We start from the raw sequence: 24,709 nt of genomic DNA, 5'->3' as shown, positions 1-24,709 counted from the left end.
CTAGAGTTTAGGGATAAAAATATGCAAATGAAAAAAAACTAGGGGCTAAAGTTGAAAATTAGGGGAAGCCTTCTCCTTTTTGGTTTGCAGCGCTATCTCAGTATACAATTACCCATCCCGTCGAACGGTCGAAGAAAGCCTTCGTCGGGCTTGAGTCAAAGAGTGAGAGCCGAACAGGGAAGGGATAAGGTGAAGTAAACGGAAGGGAAGGATCTCTACTCTTTCGAAGTCCTACGTAAGTCCGAGGTAAGCTGTTTCTTCTCGCAGATTCCCCTTTTTATCCCCGTTCTGCTTTCCATGTTTGAGATCCTTAATGCGTCTTTTGATTTTACTCAACATTGAACTCGTTTCCCCCTACTAATTCTGTTGGACAATTGGGTAATGTGACTCCCACCTATGCTCGCTTTATATCTTCTTAGCTTCTAACCTGAACCCAATGAATCTAACAGAAGATTGACTGATTGGTTGTAACCTAGAAATCTTTGTTAGATTTGGATGATCTATAGCTTCTCAGGAAGAGGAGAACAAAACACTGAGAGTGAACCTCAGACTGCTTTGGGCATTTAGGATTTTAATACTTGAAAATGACTAATTCTATATTGAAATAGTTTCTAAAATGTGATGTTAATTGTTGTTTTAACATGCTTCTTTTCTGTAGATTGCATAAACTCTTCTCACCAATAGGTGTTCAAAGAAGAAGAAGGACCTTCTGTTTAGTCACATATCATTTAATTAGTAATTCATGGAATCACTTTGGAAGCTTGTTTATTTGTTCGAGCCAGCTTCAGTCACGCTTATTTTGACAGCAATAGCGGTAACTTCTGGATCTGCCTTTAGAGCACTGTACTATGGGAAAGAAATGGAAAGGAACCGTGATCTATCAGAAGCATCTATTACTTTAGACAGTTCACAGGCTTTGATGATCCCCATAATGAGTTCTTGTAGTCTCCTGTTGATGTTTTATCTATTCTCGTCTGTGTCACAAATCCTCACTGCTTTTACTGCTGTTGCATCTGTATCATCCCTTTACTTCTGGTTATCACCTTGGCTTGTCCAACTCAAATCAAAATTGGGGTTGCCTGATCCTTTCCTGATCAATTGTTGTTCCAAGCCTTTTACCCGAATCCAAGGGAGTTTGGTATTGGTATGTATTGCTACAGTTGCAAGTTGGCTGGTTTCGGGACACTGGATATTGAATAACTTATTGGGGATATCACTCTGCATTGCTTTCGTGAGTCATGTGCGACTTCCCAACATCAAAATATGTGCAACCCTTCTAATTTGCTTGTTTGTGTACGATATCTTCTGGGTTTTCTATTCAGAGAGATTTTTTGGTGCCAATGTTATGGTTTCGGTAGCTACTAAACAAGCAGTTAATCCTGTACACACAGTGGTTAATAGTTTGAGTCTTCCTGGATTGCAACATATTACCAAGAAACTGGAGTTGCCAGTTAAGATTGTCTTCCCAAGGAATTTGCTTGGTGGATTAGTTCCAGGTGGTACTTCAATTGACTACATGATGCTTGGACTTGGTGACATGGTAAGACATTTCTTTCCTTTGCATGTCCAATGTTCTTCTGTGTTTGACCTACCCGGGGTAGCTCAAGTGGTAAGAGTCTTGAACGGCTGAGATCTAATGTTTGATTCCCACTAAAAGCACCTTGATTGAATGGGATGGGAGAGTCATGGAAGTGGATGTTATGTTAGCCTCTTCTAAAATATAAATTTTCTTAAATGTTTGGAATTCAAACAAGCATTTTTTGAGTTTTTTATTGATGTTATTTGTAGGCGATCCCTGCTATGCTCCTTGCACTAGTGTTGTCTTTCGATCATAGAAAGATCAAAGATTCGTCAACTACACGCGATTTAAGCTCCTCTAAAGGGCACAAATACATATGGTATGCTATTTGTGGATATGCAATTGGGCTGGTGAGTGCCTTAGCTGCAGGCATTTTGACACATTCCCCTCAACCAGCTCTCTTATACCTGGTATGCCATTTCTTCTATGTATCTTCTCGTTTTTCTGCCTGTAGCACCTTAGTTTTTCCACCTTCCCTTTTTTCTTCCATCTAACGGGCTTGTGGGGAGAGAGTCAAGGGGCTTGATATTCTATCGATAAAGCTATCAAATCATTTTCTGTGCTTTAATTGTTAAAAAGGAGGTTAAAGGCAATTTGCTGTGCTTTAATTGTTCTTTTACACAACTAATTTTTTCCATTAACTTTTTACCTGCAAAGAATTATTTGTCCTATATGAGTGCTTGCTTTGATTATCTTCACCACACTTTTGGAGTAACTGCTTGAGAATTCTTTTTTGATGATGGTTTTGGGGAACCTTTATACGTCGATAGTCAGTAATTTGATATCTTGTAAACAGGTACCATCGACTTTGGGGCCTGTAGTGGTAATTTCTTGGATGAGAAATGAGCTGATGGAGCTATGGGAAGGAACACCAGCAAATGTGAACGAGAAGACACATTCAGTCGAAGCCTGATGATATCTATTTAGGCTTGTAATGGGAATATGTGTAAATTTATATATCTACACAATATGGCTATCTGCAACAAACCTTACAAAACATTCACCAAATTGTTCAAATTTCCATTTTGCTAGCTTACTTTTTCATCAAAATAGTTATACATGATGAACTTGCCTAGAACCTTAAATTGCAAGTACTGGAGAGGTTGAATTTGAGCAGGTTATGCATGTAGGCTGATAACATTGGATTTGCAGTCTTCTGTTGGGTTTAGTCAATTTAGCAGGTTTAGAATATGAACTTTATGTAATTGCTTATATAATAAGTTTTTAAATGGCTTGCCATTTATTTGCTCGATGAAAACAATATTAAGCATTGTATGTATGGTTTATAAGTCATATTTATTCTTTACTATTAATATCCTAAAAAAACATTATCTTAGCTTATTTTAAATTTAATCTGAAACTTGTCATTAGTTTAGTTCAAACTTAACAACAATAGAGTTCATTCACAAATGACTTGTTTAAGTTAAAATCTGGGTATGATGGAAATGTTCTTGGCTTGTCACTATACAAATAATTATCTTCAGAAAAATATCCAAGTGAGAGATTAGATCTTCCGTTCTATTATCTACTTAAATCTAGGAACTTCTAAAGAGTTCTTCTATCTACCTAGTTTTAGGAACTCTTAAAATTTTAGAGAGTTATATAACCTTACTTAGAATTAGGAACTCTTAAAGAATTCCATAAAAGAGAAAAAATATACCAGAACCTAGCAAAATTTAGAACATTTTAGAGAATCTGCATTGTGGGCTTGGATTTTTCACCCCATTTGAATGGGCCGTGACATTCTCCCCCAACCACATAAGTCGTGGCCGTCATCGACTCGACCATAGACCGGTACTCGGTTCGATTTCTAGCGGTCAACTTCAACTAATACGAGACGTGTAGGGAATTTCCCTCTTAATCAATCAAAGAACTAAGAAATATAACAACAAAAAACCAATAAAACAACACAAAATTTGATATCGGAGTTCGACCCAAAAAAGATGGTCTACGTCTCCGTCGAGCTCTGTTACGAACTCGATTCCATTATCACAATTAAACGTTTCAGTTACACTTCGTTCTTTATATATATATCACTCACACTTCTAAAATCTCTAACCCTCTTGTGTGAATTACTCATATATATATAAACAACTTGTCATAACTAACTTAACAAACTTAAACCTTTGACACTTTATTTAATTTGGCCTATTTAATTGGGCCTGACCCATCAACTCAATTTTAACAAGACGTTTCCCACACGTCTCTTGATTTTGATCGGTCCCTCGCATCTGCGCACAAGCCCCTCGAATCAGAATAAAACATTATGCAAATGCGTATCTGATTGAACCATTTTAGTCCTAACACTACGTTGTAATCATCCATAGAGATTAACGTAAACGAGGCTATTCTTTTCCCGTCTTCGATCTGTATTTTCACTTTCTTAGCCTCTCCGACCACCGCTTTGGCTGTATTCAAAGACTTGACCGTCCCTCTTGTTAGATTGATGCGAAGACGCAATGCCTTGGCCACTCCTTCACGCATGAAGTTGAGAGTAGCTCCACTATACAATAGTTCCTTGATACGCCTTCCCCCGATCAAGACTTCCACGAACATCGAGCCCCTCTTTATTCCCTTGATCGACTCCACAACACTAGCATTCACAGCATTGACCAGTTTAAGCCTTTAAAGGTTCATATTTTAGTCTGTTCTTCCTCCTTAGAGGACTCAATCTTTTTAACTGTTGCAACATTTTCCCATTAAATGGACACATAAACTTTATATGATTATAAGCACCACAAATATGACAAACTTTTGGCTTACCCGATTTGTCGGCTTGCCTCCCCAAGTTCTTGTGTGTATGTATCTTCTTGGATGGACGGTCTCTCCCACCTTTCTCCTTGTCATGTGAGCGGTCTCCCCCACCATTCTCCTCATCACCTCGGATGAACTTCGGCCTGTCCACAGACACCTTGAGCTCAATCAGCCTCTCTGCAACCGCAATTGCCTCGGAGACGTTCTGCACTTTGACCCTTTGCAGCTATAATTGTGTCCATGTCTTTAGGCATTAACAAACGTGAATAGAGTCTCTTATTCCGTTAGAACAGGTACGAGCATAAACTTTTAGAACTTCTTCACATACTCCTTGATGGTCCTGTTGTCCACAAGTTTACTTAGCCGCTTTCGTGCCTCAAAATCAGCATTCTCTATGAAGAATTGGCGTTTGAACTCGATCTTGAAGTTTTCTCATGTTTCCATCCTCAACGTAGCTCATTCAATGTCTGATTCACGTCTTCTCCACCACAGTAGTGTCATCTCTTGTAGAAAAAATGTGTTGTTTCCAATTTGGTATGATCACAAATATACTTGATACCCGAAAATACCTTTTCATGTTCCAAAGAAAGTCTTACACTTCTCTTCCGATCCTCGAGCTTTTGAATGGAGTTAGCTTGGGAACATCTATCCGATTAGGTGTCACACCTCTATGTTCCTCATCCATTCCACCTAATCTGACCTTCCATTGCTTCGAACCTCCCCATCATGTCCCTTCGGAGAGCATCGATCCTCGCATAGACTTCTCCTTAGATTGTCTTGAGTACTTCCTTCCGGATGTCATTAACCTCACCTCGAATCGATTCTAGCACTTTGTCCTGAATGCTTCAATTTGAATTGTTAATGATATCTATGACCACATTCTCTAACTTTTCACTAGCCTCATCCAACATCGTCACTCTATTGGCCATCACGTTAAACATCTCAAGAGCGTCTTCGTGCTCGCACATGTCTTTCTCAATCTGGGTCACCCATGCTTCCATGTCGGCACATCTCTCGACGGACTTACCCCTGTTGGACCTTTGTCCTTCTGTTTGCTGGTCGAAATTTTTGTGACTTTGGAACTTGAATTCATCTCTTCTTGGCACGATCTTATTTCAAACGCGAAAGCACAAACGTGGCTTCGATACCACTTTCGTTCTGATACCACTTTTCATGGGTAGTAACTCTGTCACCGAATAACTACTCGTCCTGTGCGACACTAGTTTAGATTTCCTCAATCCTAGTTAGTTAGCCTCTTAAAAGATACAAGAAAAATGAATACTTTGAGAGAGAAAGAGTTTAGAGAATATCTTGTTTATTTCTTTAAAAGTGTGAGGTGTATGAGATATAAGACCTATTTATATACAAATGGAGAGATTTTTTTGACCTAGGGTTTTTCGAGACTTTTCTATTATCTACTTAAACTTAGGAACTCCTAGAGAATTTTGAGAACTCACTATCTATTTAGTTTTAGGAATTTTTGGAAAATTTTAGGGAGTTTTATAACATTACCTAGAACTATAAACTCCTAGAGAGTTCTAGGAAAAAAACATACCAAAATCTTGTGGGCTTGAATACTTAACCCCATTTGAATGGGCCGTCACATTAAGCTAGAGAAAAATATAATTAGAATGATCCAATTGAATTTGTTTCTTGTATATTTGATAATATTGACAAAGTCAATTAAAAAGTGATTTGCTTTGTTTATTTGTTATAATTTTTAAGGATTATGTTTAACCTTATTTTGTATAAAAATATATAATTAGAAGGATCCAATTGAATTTGTTTACTTGTATATTTGAGAATTTTGACAAAGTCAATTAAAAGTTGATTTTCTTTGTTTATTTGTTATAATTTTTTGCATCATGTTGTTTAATCTTATTTTGTATAAAAATAAATATTTTTTTTGGTTCTTATCAAGAAATTAAATATATCTATACAATCTTGTATAAAAAGGTAAGATTTCAAAAACTAATTTAAATAATTCTCACTAATTTAAAAAGGTAAGAATACTTATAGCTTTTATGAAATTGTAAATCAAACTAATATATATATATATATATATAAATTTAATGTACGAAGCTTGAAGTCTTAATGTTATTTTTTTTTCTTTTAATAAACATTCTTATCACATAAGTAAATTATATTTACCAATAAAATATATAATTATTATTTTTTGTATTATATATAATATAATTAATATATATTTGTAAGTAAAACACTTAGTTTGAAATTAACTCTCAAGTACTTAGCTTAAATATGATTAACAATTTTAAATAAATTATCAATTTTGTTTGATATATATTTTAGATAAAGTTTTTTTTTTTCTTTCTTGATTTGATAATCATTTTACATAGTATTTATTTTCTTAGTCAGGGAAAGAGAGGATTTCACAGTTAAGGTATTTTAATAGCCCAGAAGATTTATCTAATACTATCACAAAACACGAGAGTTTGATCTTCTACATTCATAATAAATTAGATTTATGCATGTAAATCAAACCTATGATACAATCCTATCATAGGTTTATAAAAATAATGTTCCCTCAAAATATTCTTAAAACAAAAATGCCAAGACACAATAGCTACTAGTAATAAATATATAAATGTCTTTAAATAAAAATGGATAAATTTATAATTTTTGAAAAATCATCAAATCATTCTGCAAAAATATGTTCAATTTTTTTTATACAAATTAATTTTTCTTGAATTTTTTTAAAAATAACAAATACAAGTTTCCAAAACACTACATGAAGGTATATTCTTCCATGAACATTGCAAGTCCTATATGATACCAACAAAAGGTGCACAAATCCAAGAAAACTTAATAAATGACAATCCAGATTAAAAGAAATATCTTAAACTGAAGTTCAGATAAAAAATACATTAGTTAAAACCAACCCTTTTGATAAGTCTAGGAACCATAACAAACATTAGGCATAAAATCCCCAAAATTTTAAAGAACATATTCCATGCAAGAAACAAATGTTCACTTCTTCTTTTCAGCACCTCCAGCAGACCTAAAAACAAATTGTTAAATAATCAATAACCTAAAAAAAAACACACTTCATCATTTCAGGAATAAACCTAATGGAATCATTCCATTCTTATTATACCTCATCTTGCGGAGAACGCTAGACATCTCCTCTCTCTTTCGCTTCGCCCTCTTGTGAGTTCCGAGCTTTCGCTTAGCCACTTTCAGAGCACGCTTGTCCTTTCCAACCTTGAGAAGTTCAGTAATTCTCTTCTCATAAGGTGCAAATCCAGCCACTTCTCTGATCAAAGACCTAACAAATTGAACCCTTTTGGTACTTTTCTGAAACAAACAACAAACAAATGCATCAGCTCCAATTCTTTCACAATCATAATGTAATTATGGTATAGAATAAAAGATGATAAAACTTACGCCTTTCCTATCAGATGGGCGTGGAGCTAACTCTTTCTTAGTAACTAGATGTCCTTTGTTCAAACCCACAAAGAGGCCAGTGTTTGGCTGTTTAGGAGCCATTATCTATTTCAACAATACCTGCATAAACCCAGATTCATGTTGATCTCTTTTATTGAAATGAAATACTTTGAAAATGATAAATCAAAATAATCATATAATGTGAGATTGCTTGGCACTTAATAGCCTAATTTCAAATTGAATATCATAATCACTGTTTGATTTTTCAGTATCACATCATGCACATTTCTAACCCAAATCTATGTCTATCATTAAAAGTAGCGTACTAATATCATTTGCTTTAACACAGACACAAGATCTAAGAAACATGGAAAACGGTGGAAAGAGAAATAAGTCGAATCTACGCATTCTCTTTAACAAGGACTACAAAAGTTCCTAAAACATGAGATCGAACAGAAAATGGTTGCCGTAACATCAAATCAGAAGACGTAATGGAAAGTTTAAGGGATTCTAGAATAGATTGGTTTGCAGCTACATAAAAACATGTAAAATCGACGAAAGTAACGTAAGATACAGCGAATTACTCATCCTATAACAATGGAAGGAGGTTTTGCAGAAGACGTACCTGTTTCTTCTCCGTTCTCTGCCGCCGCTTGCAAACTAGGGTTTTTCTATGTTTCATATTTATAGCGAAACCCTTGGAGATAATTGAAATGTTTTGAGGGTAAATTTGGTAATTCGTAAAATATTATTTTTTTAATAGAGGAAATTTGACATCTAAACTATAATCAGATATTCAAAATAAGACCTAAAGTTTATTTACATTCAAAATGGAACTTAATGTTTTAAAGCTGCCAAATCAAGTTTAACCATGGAGGGGCAGAAAAGATGAACATGGTATTTCTTCTTCTTCTTCGTCTTCGTCTTCATTGGAGTTGGTTAGAGCGAGAGTGTGCTTCTCCTTCTTCTTCGTCCTCGGGAGTCATTCAGGTAACCCAGACAAGGAATGACGATCTACATAGTGTTTCTCTCGCTCTTCGCGATCGCGTTTCCTTCTCTACGTATCGGTGCTGAAGGGTAAAGTACTTGTATGTAGTTAAGATTGGTTATTTTCTTCAATTTATCGCAAACAAGCTCTCTTGTGATAAGAGTTACTATAATGATCAGTTGGGAGCTAGCTATAACTCCATTTAACATTACAGAATTGGTACTTTTATGCATGTCTGTGGAATTTCTTTCCTTGTTTATTCATCTTTGGTTTGCAAGATAGCGAAACCCTCGTGCAATAAATGAGTCTTATATCAAGCTGGTTCAGAGTTGGAAAACATTACTGTCATGTTATTTGTGTCTTCCAGTTTTGCTGTGAAATGTGTACGTTTGAGTTTCTACCATTTTTTGCTGCTCCATTGCCTAAAGAACACCGATGCGCCTTTTGATTGTGAAAGTTGCACCCATTTGCCTTAACATCATGGTTGTTGGTGCACAATCAAAAGAGAGAGATGTGCAGAGTCCTAACCCTTTGAACATCTTCTTCAACCATTCTACTAAAAGTGATTATTCTATCTGAACTGAGTGTCACAAACAGAAAGCAAATTAAGAAAGACATGAAGTCATGAACAAGTCAATCTCTCAGTTTTGTATGTCTTGTACTGGTTATGTTCCAGATGTTCAACGTTGGTGCTTACTTTTGATTATTTTTTAGTATGTTCAAGTAATGACTGTAGGGATAGAACAAAGACTACTACTGAAATTTCTATTGACTTGTGCTTAATTATTGTGCTTCCTTACAATTATTTGGCATCAGTATCCCACTGGAATCGAAAGCAAAGGGGGTGAACCATGAAGGTATAGTACAATGGGGTTGGCCAACTCATTCCAAAAGATTTGACCCATCAAAAGTTATCCAACTCTCTTGGCAACCAAGGTCAGGTATTTTTAACCTTAAATTTCTAGTTTGCTTTCCTTAAGGCTATGTTTGGATGTGTACAACAGGAATAACGATTAGAATTAATTCCAGTTTTATAAGAATTATAGTTGAATTACAATTCAATTCGTATGTTTGGAGAAATCCTGGAATTGCAATTTTAAAGTGGAAATGAAGAATTGAAACTTAACAAATCATATATATTCATTATTAAATCCCATTGGAACTATATTTCCAAATTCAATTCCTTATTTTTTAAGTTATCAAACAAACAACGCACTTGAAATTGGACCCCCGATTCCAATTTTAATTCCTTGTTCTCCTGAACCATACCTAGCTTAAGATTGTTTTGCCTTTTATTTTTGGTCCATATTATTGCTTTTTTACTTCTGCTCCTATCTGAACATGACATTTGTTTGTTTGTATAGGGTCTTCTTGTATAGAGGTTTCTTGTCCGACGTTGAGTGTGACCACCTAATCTCTTCGGTAAACATCATTGTCATTTTTCTAACAATGAATGCAACGTCCCAATACTGAAAAGAAATGTGTCTTGCTTAGGCAAAGCAAAATATGAAGAATTCTGCAAAGCATGGTGAAACGCCTGAGAGCACAAACGTAAATACAGAAGTAAGTAATCTTTACCATAGATATAATCACCACTACATAGAAGCTGTGGCATATAATATAATCCCAATCAGTTATTTCCTTATTAGTACTCAATTTTACAGCATCTTCTCATCAACTGGAATTAGTGTACTGTTTATTTGATTCTCATGTTGGTAGAAAAATTCTTTGAGTAAAATATGTGAATATCTTGATCTTGTTTCATTTGCAATCTTTCTATAATTGCTTCAAATTCCTGTTATTGATAAGGTATTCAGTACATGGACTTGTTGGATAAGTGTAGATAACATAGGGCTGATGTTCATCTGAACCTTTTGGAAGTTTGGTGAAAATTTTGAATTATTAAAATAGTGCTTCCTGTCAAAATAAAACACTAAGTGCCCCTTTTGGGTCCCAATATTCTTTTTACATTGCATCAATTCTTCTCCACCACATGAATAACCAAGGTATTCACCAATCTTGAACCGTCCTTAAACTATTGTTTGCCATTCAACTATGAAATCGTTTTGATATGAACTATTTTTAAGCGGAAACTTTTCCATTTAAACTGTCAGCCACATATGAACATTTTTTTTCTAGCCTTTTTTTTTATCCCATCAACATCTATTAATAAACAAAACCTCATTTCCCTAACTAAGTGTTTATGCGATCAACAATAAAACTGTCCTATGTATTTGAGAGTTTGAATGGAAAAGATCCCACTAAAAATTGTCGAATAAATGGACTCATAGAAAAATGTTTCAAGTTAGAAGGGTTTATATAAAAATAATAATAATAATAATAATAATAGTAATAGCTTAAGTGCGGATTTCAAAATTTGATAAACAAAACTTAGCTGTAAACTTCTTTTATGCCATATAAATTACTTTTCATCTTAACTCAGCAAAAAGCATCATGAATGCATTTTTTTTTCTTTATCAACCAGATAGAGACTAGAAAACTTGTTTGATCCAAGGTTTAAATATATATATTTAAAAAAATAAACTTGTCAGATGTAAAAAGTGGTTTATATTTGGGTAAAATGGCCAAAATATTCAATGTATTTAATATTTGAAAATGTTATAAAGAATAAAGTTATGGGTATTTTAGTATAATGGTTGATAATTTGAATGATTTGATGGAAGAAGTGATTGATGACGGATATTGACAAGCCCAAGCTAGCTAAGCAAAAAAATTTCCTTGTGGCTGCTAGGATGACATCTCTGCTAGTATTGAGGAAAGAGTTCTGGCATGGACTTTTCTACCAAAAGGTATTTTCCCTTACCATGACTTTCTATTCTTCAGCCATACTGACCATGATATTTTATTATAAATTCTGCCACTTTGTGATCTATTATTTCAGAGAACAGTGAACCTTTTAATGTTATGCATTTGGGGATTGAGGATGCCAATCAGAAATATGATTACTTTAGTAAGAAATCTACAGACGAGCCATTAGTGGCAACCGTTGTTATATATCTCTCAAATGTCTCACATGGTGGGCAAATTATCTTCCCTGATTCTCGGGTAAGTGAAGAGAGAACTCTCTTTTTCAATAATGTTTCACCACTTAGCATAATTCACGTGTGATTCTAAGTAGGATTAGGGGGCATCTTATAAAACTGAAAATTAAGTGTTGAATATAGAGTTTAAAGTGTGACACTAATTTATTATTTGAAAATTAAATGTTGAATCAACCAAAATGTACATGATTGATTGATTTGATATAATGTGTGGAACTGCTGTTGGAAAGTACTTAGTTCTACAATTACCCTTATGGACCATAAGTTATGGTACCTAACTTGGGGCTTGTTCCACATGGATTATTTTAATTTAGTCTCAAATAACTCATTATCTCATCACCGCCAATCTTATCAACAACCATATCATTTTAATCATTAACAAAAACACTCTTTAGTTTTATTTCATATCATTAACCAAAATACACTTTAAAAACAAGGGTAATTTGATAAAAAACAACATGAAATAACTGGTTATTTGAATTGGATTTGTAACAAGTTATTATAAAAGACCCCATTTGGAGCAAGCCCTTGATTAATTTACAAGGGTAAAAATTGGTCTTTATTACGGGAATTTAGTCAACAATAACATACCGAATTAAGTCATATTTTTTAGCTTAATTTGAGTTGAATCTAAATAATTAAGTGATTTTAAATGATATTTATCAAATGAACTTAATTTAAATAAGCACATAATCATTCATATTAAGTAACAAGCTGTGTTTCACTTGTCAAACACTCTATCCTGGTACATTGTGAGGATTTATGTTGTCGAAACCTTAAGCAAACAACTGATGTAAATCGAAACCTTAAAAGGTACCGATGAAGGTAACTATATCCCATTATGCTCACACTTATAAGGAGTCTATTTTTTTTTGTGATTTTCTGATGTTGGGACATCACAAATTTACTGTATGTTTGACATTTGTTGCAGTTGAAGAATTCCGTAACAAAGCAGAACACATGGTCCGACTGCTCAAAGATCAACACCGCTCTTAGACCCGTTAAAGGGAATGCAATTCTATTCTTCAATGTTCGTCCTAACGCTTCACCTGATAAGAGCAGTGTCCATATAAGATGCCCTGTTCTTGAAGGGGAGATCTGGTATGCCACAAAGCTCTTCCATGTGAAACCAATCACACTACTTCAATCAAAGGTAGATAACAGTGATTGCTCTGACGAAGATGATAACTGTCCTCAGTGGGCTGCTGTTGGGGAATGTAAGAAGAACCCGGTTTTCATGGTGGGTTCTCCTGATTACTATGGAACTTGTAGGAAGAGCTGTACCGTGTGTTGATCTGCATATATATGCTTCTTTTATGGTGTGTTTTTGCTCAGCATTGATGCTCATTCTTTTGTTTGTTTGTGTTTGTGTTTGGTAGTTGTGATTATTTAAATGTAGAAATTATTTGAAATCACTTGATATTTATTGAAATAATTTACACAATCATTTATGAATAAAAAATTTAAAACAGGTGAGGGAAGCAAACAAAACAAGGGTGGATAAAGCAAAAAAGGTAATGTGGGCTACATGGATTAGGCATGGACAAATAAAGTTCAATTATTAATTATTTAGGGTGAAGGGATATATATTAACATATTCCTGCTTTTCTCATTCATATCCATCCCCCCATCCCCTCTTCTCGAATCTCATGCATGCACACGCAAACCTACTTTCTTTTCTAACTGTATTTCTCAATTCTCTAATCACTTCTACAATCTTATACAGTTTATTGTCTATATGAACTTTAAATGGATTAAAGCTTATTCAATAATTTTCAATCGAGTTCTTGTTCTTGGCCAGGGTTTCGGGATTCAATCGATTAAAATTGGGAATCCCCAAATCTATTTTACAAAATATGCATTAGGATATTTAGGTATAGACATGGAAATTTACATTGGCCTTTGAACTATACTTGTTGACCCTAAACCCTATAACTAGTAAATGAAACAAATTAGAATCTTGAGTCTAATTTTACAGAAATAATAATAAAATTATATAACCCATAATCTATACTAAAAGTCTCGTATCTTTGAGAAAACAAAATAATCACTCTATCATTATAAAACTCAATACATCCGTAAGGATCCCACTAGAACGATTAATAATTCATTTTTTTCATTAAAGACCTCGATTTGACTGAAGAACTCAAAATATAAAGAAATATGGTTTATTTCTTTATGTTCGTAATTATCGAATTAAAAGAATTTATAAAGATTGTGTATAAGGTCCCTTGTTTTTGTCAAAGATTTCGATTTGACTGAAAAACTCAAAATATAAAACAAAAATTATTGTTAATTTTTTCAATGTTAGTTATTATCAAATCAAAAGAATTTATAAGGATGATAAGATAATGGTACAAAGTTTATCTCGAATAATGAATAAACAAAATAATTAATATAAAATTTGAAATTAAGTTTTCACATATGATATATATAGATAAAGACAAGAAATAAAATAGATTTCAAATAAGTTAAAAAATAAAAATAGATTTTCATATAAAAGGAAAAAGATTTAATTAGTTTGCTATGAATTGTGATACCGAAAAACAAGGAAGTTGTGGGCATGCAAAGAGTTTAAAAGGAAATAAACAATAATAAATAAAACAATAATAAATAAAACAATAATAAATAAAAGAAATCTCTCACTGGACAACACTACTATCATCTCTCTTCACTCTGCACCTAAAAAAAAAGAAAAAAAAAAGGAGAGAGACCGTAGTACTCTTTCTCTCTCTATATCTCTCTCTCTCTCTCACACACACACTCATACACATTTCTGATTTCTCTAATCTCCATCTCTTTCTAGTTATCAGTGCGTTCCTTACGCGATCTTTTCCGAAACTTACGTTTCGAAGTAGTTTTTGGGAAGTCGTTATCTTTCTATTATCATGCTTCTATCCTCCCTGCTATGTTTCTAGGGTTTCAACTTCTGTTCTTTCAGTTGAATGTTCTATCTTACTGTCTGTCTGATGATGCGTGTTACTTGATCCACATGGAGTTGAGAAGTCTAACCAAGTTTTGTTGATGTACCCTAAAACTTTCTCTACAATCACTCTCATTTCCTATCTGATTGTTGCTCCTTGTGTGGTTCATGAGTAGTAGATCTGCAAAGAAGATTTGTACGTTTTCTGATGATTGAGCTAGAGGTGGAACGCTGTGATCACTGATACCTTGTTTTGTAATTGATTGAAAAGGAAGAAGAAGCTGAAGCTGAAAGGGTATCTAATTCAAAAGAATCGATTGATTCAGATTTTCTGGTGAGATTTGAATTGGATTTGGGATTCTTTACTGTTATAAATATCTGTTTAATGATAGGCTTTACCTGTTAAATTACTTGGTTTCTTAAAGTGGGGAAAATATGGAAAAGTGAATAACTTGACAAATTTGAAAGCTTGATTACTACTGATCTTTATAGATTTAGCTGGTTTATAGATGTGTTTCTTGCTTTCCCTATGTCCATGTTGCAGCTTGCATAATGGACATATTCACTTACTCATGTAAAACCACATTTCTTAATTTTTATTAGGGTCAGGAGTTTTCAAAACCTAGTTGATCCAATAACCAGGACTTCTGGTTTCAGCTAATGTCAAAGATGATCTGTTCAGATCCATATGATCACAGTTAGATTATAAATGTTCACCTACCTTATACTGGCTATTTTTATGTTCTCTTCATTAAGATATATGCATCTCTGCCTTTTTCTTTTTCTTTTTCTGTTAACATTATATAGTGATGTCTCTGTAATTCCAGATTGCAGTTATGCGCAGGCTATATAGGAACTCGTGATTTGCGGAATAGATGAATTGCAGTTTGCCAGCCGTTCTTCTGCTGGATATAAATAGTTAGTCAACTTGTATAACTTCATTAGCTCAAAAAAGAAAGTGAATATCTGGATTTAAACTTGACACATTCAGTGCAAGTAAAAATGCCGTCATGGTGGAAGTCATCGTCTAAGGATGCAAAGAAGAAACCAAGCAAAGAGAGCTTCATTGATGCACTACAGCGGAAGTTTAAGATTCCATCAGAAAATAAATCTTCCAGCAAGTCTGGGGTGTCGAGGAGGCGTTGTTCTGATACAATTTCAGAGAGAGGGTCTCAGTCTAGGGCAGAATCAAGGGCAACATCACCTTCTAAAGAAGTAGCAAGATGTCAAAGTTTTGTTGAAAGGCCGCTTGCACTACCACTTCCACCACCAGGTCTGCACCACCCCACAAGCATGGGTCGTGCTGATTCTGGAGCGAGTTTGTCCCCAAAGCCAAAAAATGACAAGATTAAGCCATCACTGTTAATGCCACTTCCGAAGCCAAGATGCATTCGGAGCAAGAAAGACCCTTCAGATGCAGAGGTAGATTTTGTCGCTGCGTCTATTTCTAGTGAGTGTTCCATTGATAGTGATGATCCTGTTGATTCACATCAAAGAAGTCCTCTAACATCTGATTGCGAGACTGGTAGAACTGCTGCAGGGAGCCCTTCCAGGTTAGCTTGAATATGATCCTAACATGTATAGTCTTTCTTGTTGGTCATCATCAATCATGTTTTTTTTTTAAATTTGTTGCACAGCCTGACCGTTGCACCATGTTCATATTAATTGACAGCGTAGAATACCATTTTTTTACTTAAGCACATGTGCCTATTCTTTCTCTTATTAGTTTCTTCCTCTTTATCCATTTCTATGAAGTGGTATGGCCAAGGACCGATCCTTAGTCACGGAGATGAAGTCGAAAGAGATCGCGATTCAACAAAATCAGGTGTCACCTTTATCCCCTAAGGGAAGGTTATCCCGCAATGCAGTTCCAAACATACAAGTTCCTGGCCATGGCACTTTGTTTAGTGCTCCTGACAGTTCAATGTCTAGTCCTTCAAGGAGTCCAATTAGAGTATTTGGTACAGATCAAGTCCTAAACTCCACTTTCTGGAATGGGAAGCATTATAGAGATCTTCCTTTATTGGGATCAGGTCACTGCTCTAGCCCAGGATCTGGGCACAACTCTGGGCATAATTCAGTGGGAGGTGATATGTCAGGGCAGTTCCTTTGGCAGCCTACCAGAGGTAGCGCGGAACACTCTCCAATTCCCAGCCCAAGATTGACGAGTCCTGGTCCTGGATCAAGAATTCATAGTGGTGCTGTCACACCACTTCATCCTAGAGCTGGGGGAGCAGTAAATGAGGAAGGAAAACAACAAAACCACCGTTTACCTCTTCCTCCTATTTCGATAATGAATACTTCTCCCTTTTCTCATTCAAATTCGGCAGCAACTTCACCGTCTGTACCTAGAAGTCCTGGAAGAGCTGAAAATCCCACAAGTCCTTGTTCTCGCTGGAAGAAGGGAAAGTTGCTAGGACGGGGCACATTTGGTCATGTTTATGTTGGATTTAACAGGTGATCATAATGTTTTGTGCTGTTGATTCTTTCCTCTCTTAATGATCAATGGCCTTTTCTCATGACTCAATTTATTTTGTGCACTGAGTATACTACATCTGATGAATTTTCAGTGAAACTGGTGAGATGTGTGCAATGAAGGAGGTGACTTTATTTGCTGATGATGCAAAATCAAAGGAAAGTGCAAAACAACTAGGACAAGTAAGTCGGTCTGCCGAAAGATCTTATATGGAAGTCATTTAAGGTGTATATCTTACTGCTTTTTCCCCAATGGAGCTGCCAATAACTTAGTATACTTAAGCTTTCAGTGAATCAATTTAAATGTAGCACATGTAGGGAACAGTCTTTGTTCCTTAAGCTCTGTGCTTGTTATTGCCTTTAGTTATTCCTTTGTTCTACATAGAGATAAGAGTACATATGCATAGACAACTACCATCTTGAGTTTACCTGTGGAAGAAGAGCCCAAGTCAAGCTAAGGAAAATCCAGTTTTAATATGAGCCATGTGAAACCAGAGAACTGGTTAGGAATAGGGCGCTCCCGGCCCGAATCCAGCCAGGCTCTATTGATCATGCATAACTGTTCCTAGTTTTTTTTTTGCATAGCTGTTCCTTGTTTTGTTTCATTAGGAGTCCAATAACTCATCAATTTCTTTTGGTGTTCGTTTTTATTGTAGACGCTTGGTTTGCTAATGTTACTTATGATAACAGAAGTGTTGATTGTTTTTCTTTGAACAGGAAATTACATTATTGAGCCGTTTACGACATCCCAATATAGTGCAGTATTATGGATCTGAATCGGTAAGATTTTCTGATGAAGTGACCTATTTCCACCTATTTTTCATGATTTTCTGAGCATCTTTTGTCTCCTTGAGTGCTCTTAGGGAGAATGGTGAAATTATAAAACTGTTCACTAGGACAATTTCCAATTAATCTCTGCATCTTGTGTATAGACTATATGGCGAAATGTCTACAGCTACAGTGCTAGAGATTTATCTAACTGATTACATTCATAGAGGTATTAATTTACTGTACGTAAAACTTTGTTACCTGAGCAGGTAGGTGATAAATTGTACATATATCTGGAATACGTTTCTGGGGGTTCCATCTACAAGCTTCTCCAAGATTACGGACAATTGGGTGAATCTGCAATTCGCAGTTATACAAAGCAAATATTATCCGGGCTTGCATTTCTGCATGCTAAGAGTACAGTGCATAGGTAATTTCTTTTCAATCTATATGGTTTACCTTGAATATTAAAGTCTGAACTACTTAAAGTTGATCTACATGATCTTAGGTACACTTAGCACCATTGCTGATGTTTTTACTGTACTATATCTTGTTCTCAGGGATATTAAGGGAGCTAATATCCTTGTAGACCCCAATGGTCGTGTCAAATTGGCAGATTTTGGAATGGCAAAACATGTAAGATTCGTTTCTCTTTCTAGGTGAAAAAAAATAAATTAATTGTGCATAAATATCAAGTGGAATCTTACACGCTTGTTATGAAGTTCTTATGTTAAACCATTTCCAAGTACTTACCCACCCATGGTAGCTCAAGTGATAAGAACCTTTAAATAAGAGGCTAAGGTCTAGGTTCGATTCTCATTAAGAACAACTTGATTGAAGTGGGGGTCATGTCGGTGAGATGTTGTGTTAGCCTCTTCCAAGGGAAAAAAAACCATGGTCTAAAAAAATGAAAAGAACAAGTAATATAGTATTTATTGGCCTTATCCAGTCATGCATTTATCTACTCCCTTGTAGCATTATGAATTGATGTGTTATCTCATTGATGCTATCATGTCTCAGATAACAGGGCAGTCTTGTCCACTCTCATTTAAAGGAAGCCCATATTGGATGGCTCCTGAGGTTAGAGCTGAGCAACAACCTTCTTTCTGACTCTCACATGGTTCAGCTTATCCCATGAATTTGTGTATGCGTGTTCTGTAGGTGATAAAGAATGCAAATGGTGCCAGCCTTGCTGTCGATATATGGAGTCTTGGATGCACTGTTTTGGAGATGGCTACTACAAAGCCACCTTGGAGTCAATATGAAGGGGTACATACACACGCTTTACAAATAATTTGTGCCTTTTATGATAGCTGAAGGAGAATGTAACTAAGAAATAACTACCCACCAACCCAGGATAGGTCAAGTTTTAGGAGTCTTGAACTTAGAGTTTGAGGTCTCATGTTTGATTCCCACTAAAGGATCTTGATTGAAGTATGGGGTTGCGGTGGGATGTTGTGCTAGCCTCCTAGGGAAAAACTCTGGTCTAAAAGACTAACTAAGAAATAGCTGTCAAGCTTTAATATCTGGCATCGAGATCTCTTTCTAACTCCTGAAATTTTGTGTTTCAAATTAAGGTGGCTGCAATGTTTAAGATTGGCAACAGCAAAGAGCTTCCCTTAATACCTGATCATCTCTCAGATGAGGGAAAGGATTTTGTAAGGCAGTGTTTGCAGCGGGATCCACAAGATCGTCTTACAGCTGCTCAGCTTTTGGATCATTCATTTGTAAGAAGTGCTGCTCCATTGGAGAAACCAATCGTTGGACTTGAGATTTCAGATCCTCGTATTGGAGTTAAAACTGAAGAAAAATCTGCGGTAATATATCTGTGTTTAATCTTCATTATACTTTTCTGTTATTTGAGCTGATGTGGATAGTAAGGCCCGGGTCAGTCCAGTCATTGGGCTGGCCATGGGCCGGCATTTGAATTCTGATGAATGTCCTCAAGTCTTGTTGAATCATATGGTTTTGCTTCAAATGTTTTGACTATAGGGTGCTGGACGAGGAAAACATGTTTTGACGTTGGATTCAGAACGACATGGCACTCATTCATCTCGAACTATAAAGTCTGGCCTTCATTCCAGGTATCTCCCTCTCTTCCTTACCTGCGTTTATCAAATTTCTCCCCCATTTTGGAAACACTTATTGATAGAAAATGCTTGGAAACTAAATTTAGTCAATACACAAATTCAGAAAATTTTATTTTTGTTTCAATATCTGGACCGGAGTATCCAGATACAGAAGCAATTTCCAAATGGGGATTGGAAACACTTTTGTTTCTGTTTCTGTATCTGGAAACATTTGAAGGTTACAAAAACCGAATCAAAAGTGTTTCTAAATGGGAACAATAGTATGTTGCTGATCTTCTTTTTTTCATCCCCCTTCAAATCTCCAGCAACATAATACATATGCAGAAGAATATATCTTGCCCCGTTTCTCCCATTGGTAGTCCACTTCTATATCCAAGATCACCACAAAACATGAATGGGAGAATGTCTCCATCCCCAATATCAAGCCCATGTACGATGTCGGGTTCGTCCACACCTCTAACGGGTGGTGGTGGTAGTAGTGCCAGATCATTCCATCAACTCAACCAGTCTGTATATTTGCAAGAAGGGTTTGGAAACATCAATCTAATCAAACCCCCACAACACTCATACATGAACGATCCAATCCATCGCAGTCAAACTCACGATTTCTTTAGAGGAGCACAGCCACCGCATGGATCTCAATTTGGTACAGAACAACAACCACTATCTCGCGAGATTGAGACGACGACATCTGGAAGATCTACTATTATTATTCGAGGGGAACAACAACAACAACAACATCAGCAACCATATGACAGACAGTCTGCCTTGGCTGACCGCGTATCTCAACAACTGCTAAGGGATCACGTGAAGTCGTTTCAATCTCTTGATCTTGGCATGTCTTCTCCATTACGGAACACATAAACCATGTTGTTTCGAACGAAAGAGAGACTAACTTGAGATTGGGTTTTCGGGGATTATCATTCTTTATTATACTATTTAACTCATGAGGCTAACCCTAGTTAAAGTGAGTTTTCTGGAAGAAAAGATAAAAAAAGGTGGGAAATTTGTACCTTACTTGGTAAGCAGCGGCAGTTATTTGTGTGGCGACAGAATCGGCCTTTATTGTCTGCACCTTGTGAGATAACAGAACCGGTCTCCAATGAGCAGTGAATCGAAACAAACCAAACCATTTGCCAGGTGCGTTTTAAGAATGCTTTTGTTGTGTATACTTTTGAAAACATGTCTATGTCAGTCACAAACAAAAAAGGGGAGGAGGGGGGGAAGAAGAAGATGCAAGAAATAATTGGGCTTTTTGAGTTAATTCTTTTATTTGGAGATGTAGAACAAACAGTGTTTAGTTGTAAAGAAAGAAAAATGTATGAGCATGGGATTGACATTTGGTTAATGAACTAAAATGAAAGATGTCAAGTTTCCATGCTTAACAAAATCTCCCTTCTTTATGGAATCTCTGATATCAACATAGCTCGTCTTTCTAATCATATTTCTTTTGTAATGATGATAAGTTAGTATTGGTTTCAATCTCGAATTAGATTATTTAAATGATGATGATGATGATGATGATGTTACCTCTCATAAATGAATGTGTTGTTTGCATTCATTATTCATATGGCAGTTAATATTTGGAAATGTGATATTCTGTTCTGATAAAGAATTACTTGGAAAATCTTATTGGGTGAGAAGTGAATTATTATTTGGGTTTGTAGAAAAGTGAAGAGAAAGTTCTGCTTTGCTTGGCTTTATTTAAATAATTTTATTTGGTATAGATTTTTAAAAGGGGATTTAAGAAGGTACTAGTATATAATGAAAAATTATATATATATATATATATATATATATTATATAATATTTTAATTAATGAATGAAAATATTTAATTAATAAGAGAATGGGATGAAAAAGATGTGAGATTATATATTTAAATCTTATGGGAAAAGATATGAAGAATTTTTTTTGTGCCAACATAATTTAACATTTAACTATTCCAGTAAGAATGACATAAAATTGGGAAAAGATAGTAATTTTAAATATATACAAATTACATTCTTACTATTTTCTCTAATCAAAATCAAAACTTCTTCCACTTCACATTAATATATTGTATCTTTAATATAAATTTGTTTCCATCAATATTATTTATTTTTCTTCATTTAATGTTTTGACGGACTAAGTAAGCCAAACAATTACTGTAGGACAGTACAAATAACATGTGTTAAATACAACTTCATAATTCAAATTTTAGTTTCCCATTCTTCGCAACCCCACACAGATCAATTTCACAATCCAATCCAAACCATATATTTTTAGCAAATACAAATTATTACTTATTAACCGATTCGTTACTGAAATCCCACAGTTTCTTAGCTAATTCGGTATCCTTAGCCATCGAACTGGTTGGAGCAATATTGCTATGGGAAAAATACTCCCCACTTACCCCCTTCACCTGAGGATTAAGCGCCAAATAGCATGTCGTTGCAGCTCCCTGCTCATACCAAACTCATCATACATACATACTAAAGATGAACAAAAAAACATAACTCTAATTCCATAGCTATAAAAGTTGTTTTCAAAAAAAAATTAAAAAAATGAAGAATGGTATGTACCTGTTGGACATTTTTTATCAAATATTTGGCCAGATTAGCCACAAAACCTGGTTCATGACAGTAATTTTTACTTATCATGTTTATAAATGAAAGGCAACGCACGTAAGGTTCGAGTAATTGTACCATTTATAAAGTTGTTATAGCGGAAGAGATTAGTCGCTATAACTCCAGGATGAAGTGAATTTGCAGTTATTTCCGTCCCTTCATCCTATTCCTCGAAAAAAAAGTTGCATAGTAACCATTAAACTCTATCTGAAGCTTTTCTAGAACGTAGCTATGCTACTAACCTTTAGGCGTCTTGAAAGCTCGTTAGCATGTAGAATATTTGCAAGCTTCGACTGCCCGTATGCAAGAAACCTGTTATATCTGCAATTAATCAAATTCCAACAATTTAATAGTGTTCTCCATTTCATAACATTGTAACTCTGAATATATATATATACCCACCCCGCTTGATCATTGATTTTGTTGAAACGAATTCCTTCACGGTATGGTTTCAGGTGAGCCCCTGACGAAACATTAACGATTCTACCCTCTCTTTTACATTTATCCGTTGTCTTCTTCATAGTGTCCAATAACAAACTTGTCAAAAGAAAATGACCTACAAAAAGAGCAATTAAACATCTTTATTAAAAGATTGTCATACACCATCATTTTGAAAATGAGATAATAGCTCCTCTTACTTAGTCTCCAGTTTGTAAGGACTTGTGTAACCTACCAGCCTAAAGATGTATGATGATATTTAGAGAAGAAGGAAGGGCTTGAGAAAACAAGATTCACTACATTGGTTTCATTTGAATTTCTCATTAAAACCGTATTACCATATCACCAAGGAAATCATAACGAGAACTTGCTGGGAAGGAAATAAGAATCTTGCTTCAAAAGGCAAGGAAATCTCTCGAGTTAAACCCTTAATAATTTACCATAGGACAATTTTGCGATAAGTTGATCCAGATAAATCAAAGAAATACCTAAATGGTTTGTGGCAAACTGCAGCTCAAATTTGTCTTTGGAGAGCGTGAAAGGGATTGCCATAATTCCTGCATTATTACTAAAAAGAGAAGAAGAATAGAAAAAAGAAAGAAGAAGGGAGGGAGGGAGTTTGATTATTATTATTATTATTATTATGATGCAGTGCTTACATTAGAATGTTGAGAGGGAGGCCGGATGAATTGAAATTGGATGCAAATTTTCTTACGGAGAGGATTGAGCTGAGATCTAACTCCATGGCATCAACTTTAGCCATTGGAATTTCATTAACAATGGCTTCCTTAGCCTTTATGCCTGCATCCATGTTTCTAACCGCCATGATAACATGAACACCACGTAATGCTAGAACACGGCTTGTTTCAGTTCCGATACCACTTGAAGCCCCTGCTGCCAATTCTCTATTCAATTCAATGAAAACCTAAAATAGAAACTATCTAATCTAAATCCAACAACAGATCAAGTGGAACGTGATAAGAGAATCATCATCCAAGTGAGGCGGCGGCGTAATCATCGTTTACTAGCTAGTAATTAGATAGACGAGATTATTATTAATTAGATATCTTCCTTTCCAACTGAAATATATATATATATATGTAAATGGAAGACGACTAGAATGAATGAATGAAAGCATAGAAGAGGAGATAGAAGAAGACGAGACCTGTGACAATGGCGGTGAGACCAGAGCCGTCTACTCCTTCGGTGACTTCCTCGGCCGTTGAAGAATAGGAGAAACCAGACGGACCTTTTCTGTTGAACCAAAACATTCTTCCTCTTCCTCTTCCTTATCCAATCTCTTCTAAGATCTTCTTCTTCTTCTCCTTCGTTTCCACAAGACAGAGAAAGAGAGAGAGAGAGAGTAAAGTAGAACCATGAAAGCAGTAGTGGAGTTCATTCTGCCAAGTACATAGGCAGCGGAAAAGATAGTCACGAGTTTTGTGTGAGCTTAATCCTTTACACTAACCATTATCAAATATAATCAAATTAAAATTCTTCTCTGTTGGCTTAAGTAAGAATTTTGTTAGGAGTAGTAAATTATCTAAATTTTTCAATTAAAGATGAGTATAAATATAAAATTTTTAAATAAAAGTTATTTTTTATTTTATCATTTTATTA

The 24,709-nt window shown here is 35.2% G+C and overlaps 5 protein-coding genes across 6 annotated transcripts; 3 read left to right on the top strand and 2 right to left on the bottom strand.

Annotated features, from left to right (window-relative positions):
• Nucleotides 1-86: 86 nt before the first annotated feature.
• LOC124926004 (signal peptide peptidase-like 1) lies at nucleotides 87-2,818 on the top strand. The gene is made up of 4 exons (XM_047466158.1): nucleotides 87-246; nucleotides 659-1,540; nucleotides 1,789-1,989; nucleotides 2,376-2,818. The coding sequence occupies exons 2-4, from the start codon at nucleotides 743-745 to the stop codon at nucleotides 2,490-2,492; spliced, it is 1,116 nt and encodes a 371-aa protein (XP_047322114.1). The 5' UTR covers nucleotides 87-246; nucleotides 659-742; the 3' UTR covers nucleotides 2,493-2,818.
• A 4,325-nt stretch (nucleotides 2,819-7,143) lies between these two features.
• Nucleotides 7,144-8,437, bottom strand: LOC124926493 (60S ribosomal protein L36-2-like). Its single transcript, XM_047466727.1, has 4 exons — nucleotides 8,364-8,437; nucleotides 7,739-7,858; nucleotides 7,449-7,648; nucleotides 7,144-7,352 (listed from the first exon to the last, which is right to left on the bottom strand). The coding sequence occupies exons 2-4, from the start codon at nucleotides 7,838-7,840 to the stop codon at nucleotides 7,322-7,324; spliced, it is 333 nt and encodes a 110-aa protein (XP_047322683.1). The 5' UTR covers nucleotides 7,841-7,858; nucleotides 8,364-8,437; the 3' UTR covers nucleotides 7,144-7,321.
• Nucleotides 8,438-9,325: 888 nt separating this feature from the next.
• LOC124923828 (probable prolyl 4-hydroxylase 12) lies at nucleotides 9,326-13,234 on the top strand. The gene is made up of 6 exons (XM_047463804.1): nucleotides 9,326-9,662; nucleotides 10,091-10,148; nucleotides 10,221-10,289; nucleotides 11,479-11,536; nucleotides 11,629-11,792; nucleotides 12,720-13,234. The coding sequence occupies exons 3-6, from the start codon at nucleotides 10,233-10,235 to the stop codon at nucleotides 13,080-13,082; spliced, it is 642 nt and encodes a 213-aa protein (XP_047319760.1). The 5' UTR covers nucleotides 9,326-9,662; nucleotides 10,091-10,148; nucleotides 10,221-10,232; the 3' UTR covers nucleotides 13,083-13,234.
• Nucleotides 13,235-14,472: 1,238 nt separating this feature from the next.
• On the top strand, nucleotides 14,473-21,556 carry LOC124925770 (mitogen-activated protein kinase kinase kinase YODA). 2 transcript variants are annotated; one of them, XM_047465856.1, is made up of 12 exons: nucleotides 14,473-15,045; nucleotides 15,546-16,264; nucleotides 16,467-17,168; nucleotides 17,282-17,369; nucleotides 17,904-17,966; nucleotides 18,224-18,384; nucleotides 18,515-18,590; nucleotides 18,975-19,034; nucleotides 19,116-19,223; nucleotides 19,532-19,771; nucleotides 19,947-20,038; nucleotides 20,350-21,556. In XM_047465856.1, exons 2-12 carry the CDS (start codon nucleotides 15,714-15,716, stop codon nucleotides 20,906-20,908), a joined length of 2,700 nt encoding a protein of 899 aa, XP_047321812.1. In that variant the 5' UTR covers nucleotides 14,473-15,045; nucleotides 15,546-15,713; the 3' UTR covers nucleotides 20,909-21,556. The 2 variants fall into 2 exon arrangements, with proteins under 2 accessions (XP_047321812.1, XP_047321811.1); XM_047465855.1 differs by having other exon boundaries at nucleotides 15,539-16,264.
• A 618-nt stretch (nucleotides 21,557-22,174) lies between these two features.
• On the bottom strand, nucleotides 22,175-24,472 carry LOC124925771 (short-chain dehydrogenase TIC 32, chloroplastic-like). Its single transcript, XM_047465857.1, has 8 exons — nucleotides 24,255-24,472; nucleotides 23,749-23,980; nucleotides 23,578-23,657; nucleotides 23,054-23,207; nucleotides 22,894-22,972; nucleotides 22,730-22,814; nucleotides 22,607-22,653; nucleotides 22,175-22,485 (listed from the first exon to the last, which is right to left on the bottom strand). Exons 1-8 carry the CDS (start codon nucleotides 24,358-24,360, stop codon nucleotides 22,324-22,326), a joined length of 945 nt encoding a protein of 314 aa, XP_047321813.1. The 5' UTR covers nucleotides 24,361-24,472; the 3' UTR covers nucleotides 22,175-22,323.
• Nucleotides 24,473-24,709: the final 237 nt, after the last annotated feature.

The sequence above is a fragment of the Impatiens glandulifera genome, chromosome 2, assembly GCF_907164915.1.
Source record: "Impatiens glandulifera chromosome 2, dImpGla2.1, whole genome shotgun sequence".
Lineage (NCBI taxonomy): Eukaryota > Viridiplantae > Streptophyta > Magnoliopsida > Ericales > Balsaminaceae > Impatiens > Impatiens glandulifera.
Note: the sequence above shows the minus strand (reverse complement) of the source record. Positions and strands in the feature narration are given on the sequence as shown.

Bases quoted from the DNA above. Each gene is read 5' to 3' on its own strand.
- LOC124925771 (XM_047465857.1), bottom strand. From the start codon at position 24,360: ATGTTTTGGTTCAACAGAAAAGGTCCGTCTGGTTTCTCCTATTCTTCA. The intron at 23,208-23,577 runs GTATTTCTTTGA...CTCTTTTTGTAG, and splicing joins GTTTGCCACAAACCATTTAG to GTCATTTTCTTTTGACAAGT. The intron at 22,815-22,893 runs GTTAGTAGCATA...TTCGAGGAATAG, and splicing joins AGCTTTCAAGACGCCTAAAG to GATGAAGGGACGGAAATAAC.
- LOC124926493 (XM_047466727.1), bottom strand. From the start codon at position 7,840: ATGGCTCCTAAACAGCCAAACACTGGCCTCTTTGTGGGTTTGAACAAA. The intron at 7,649-7,738 runs GTAAGTTTTATC...TGTTTGTTTCAG, and splicing joins GCCCATCTGATAGGAAAGGC to AAAAGTACCAAAAGGGTTCA. The intron at 7,353-7,448 runs GTATAATAAGAA...ATTTGTTTTTAG, and splicing joins AGCGTTCTCCGCAAGATGAG to GTCTGCTGGAGGTGCTGAAA.
- LOC124923828 (XM_047463804.1), top strand. From the start codon at position 10,233: ATGAAGAATTCTGCAAAGCATGGTGAAACGCCTGAGAGCACAAACGTA. The intron at 11,537-11,628 runs GTATTTTCCCTT...CTATTATTTCAG, and splicing joins ATGGACTTTTCTACCAAAAG to AGAACAGTGAACCTTTTAAT. The intron at 11,793-12,719 runs GTAAGTGAAGAG...CATTTGTTGCAG, and splicing joins TTATCTTCCCTGATTCTCGG to TTGAAGAATTCCGTAACAAA.
- LOC124926004 (XM_047466158.1), top strand. From the start codon at position 743: ATGGAATCACTTTGGAAGCTTGTTTATTTGTTCGAGCCAGCTTCAGTC. The intron at 1,541-1,788 runs GTAAGACATTTC...TGTTATTTGTAG, and splicing joins TGCTTGGACTTGGTGACATG to GCGATCCCTGCTATGCTCCT. The intron at 1,990-2,375 runs GTATGCCATTTC...TCTTGTAAACAG, and splicing joins AACCAGCTCTCTTATACCTG to GTACCATCGACTTTGGGGCC.
- LOC124925770 (XM_047465856.1), top strand. From the start codon at position 15,714: ATGCCGTCATGGTGGAAGTCATCGTCTAAGGATGCAAAGAAGAAACCA. The intron at 17,169-17,281 runs GTGATCATAATG...ATGAATTTTCAG, and splicing joins GTTTATGTTGGATTTAACAG to TGAAACTGGTGAGATGTGTG. The intron at 17,370-17,903 runs GTAAGTCGGTCT...TTCTTTGAACAG, and splicing joins GTGCAAAACAACTAGGACAA to GAAATTACATTATTGAGCCG.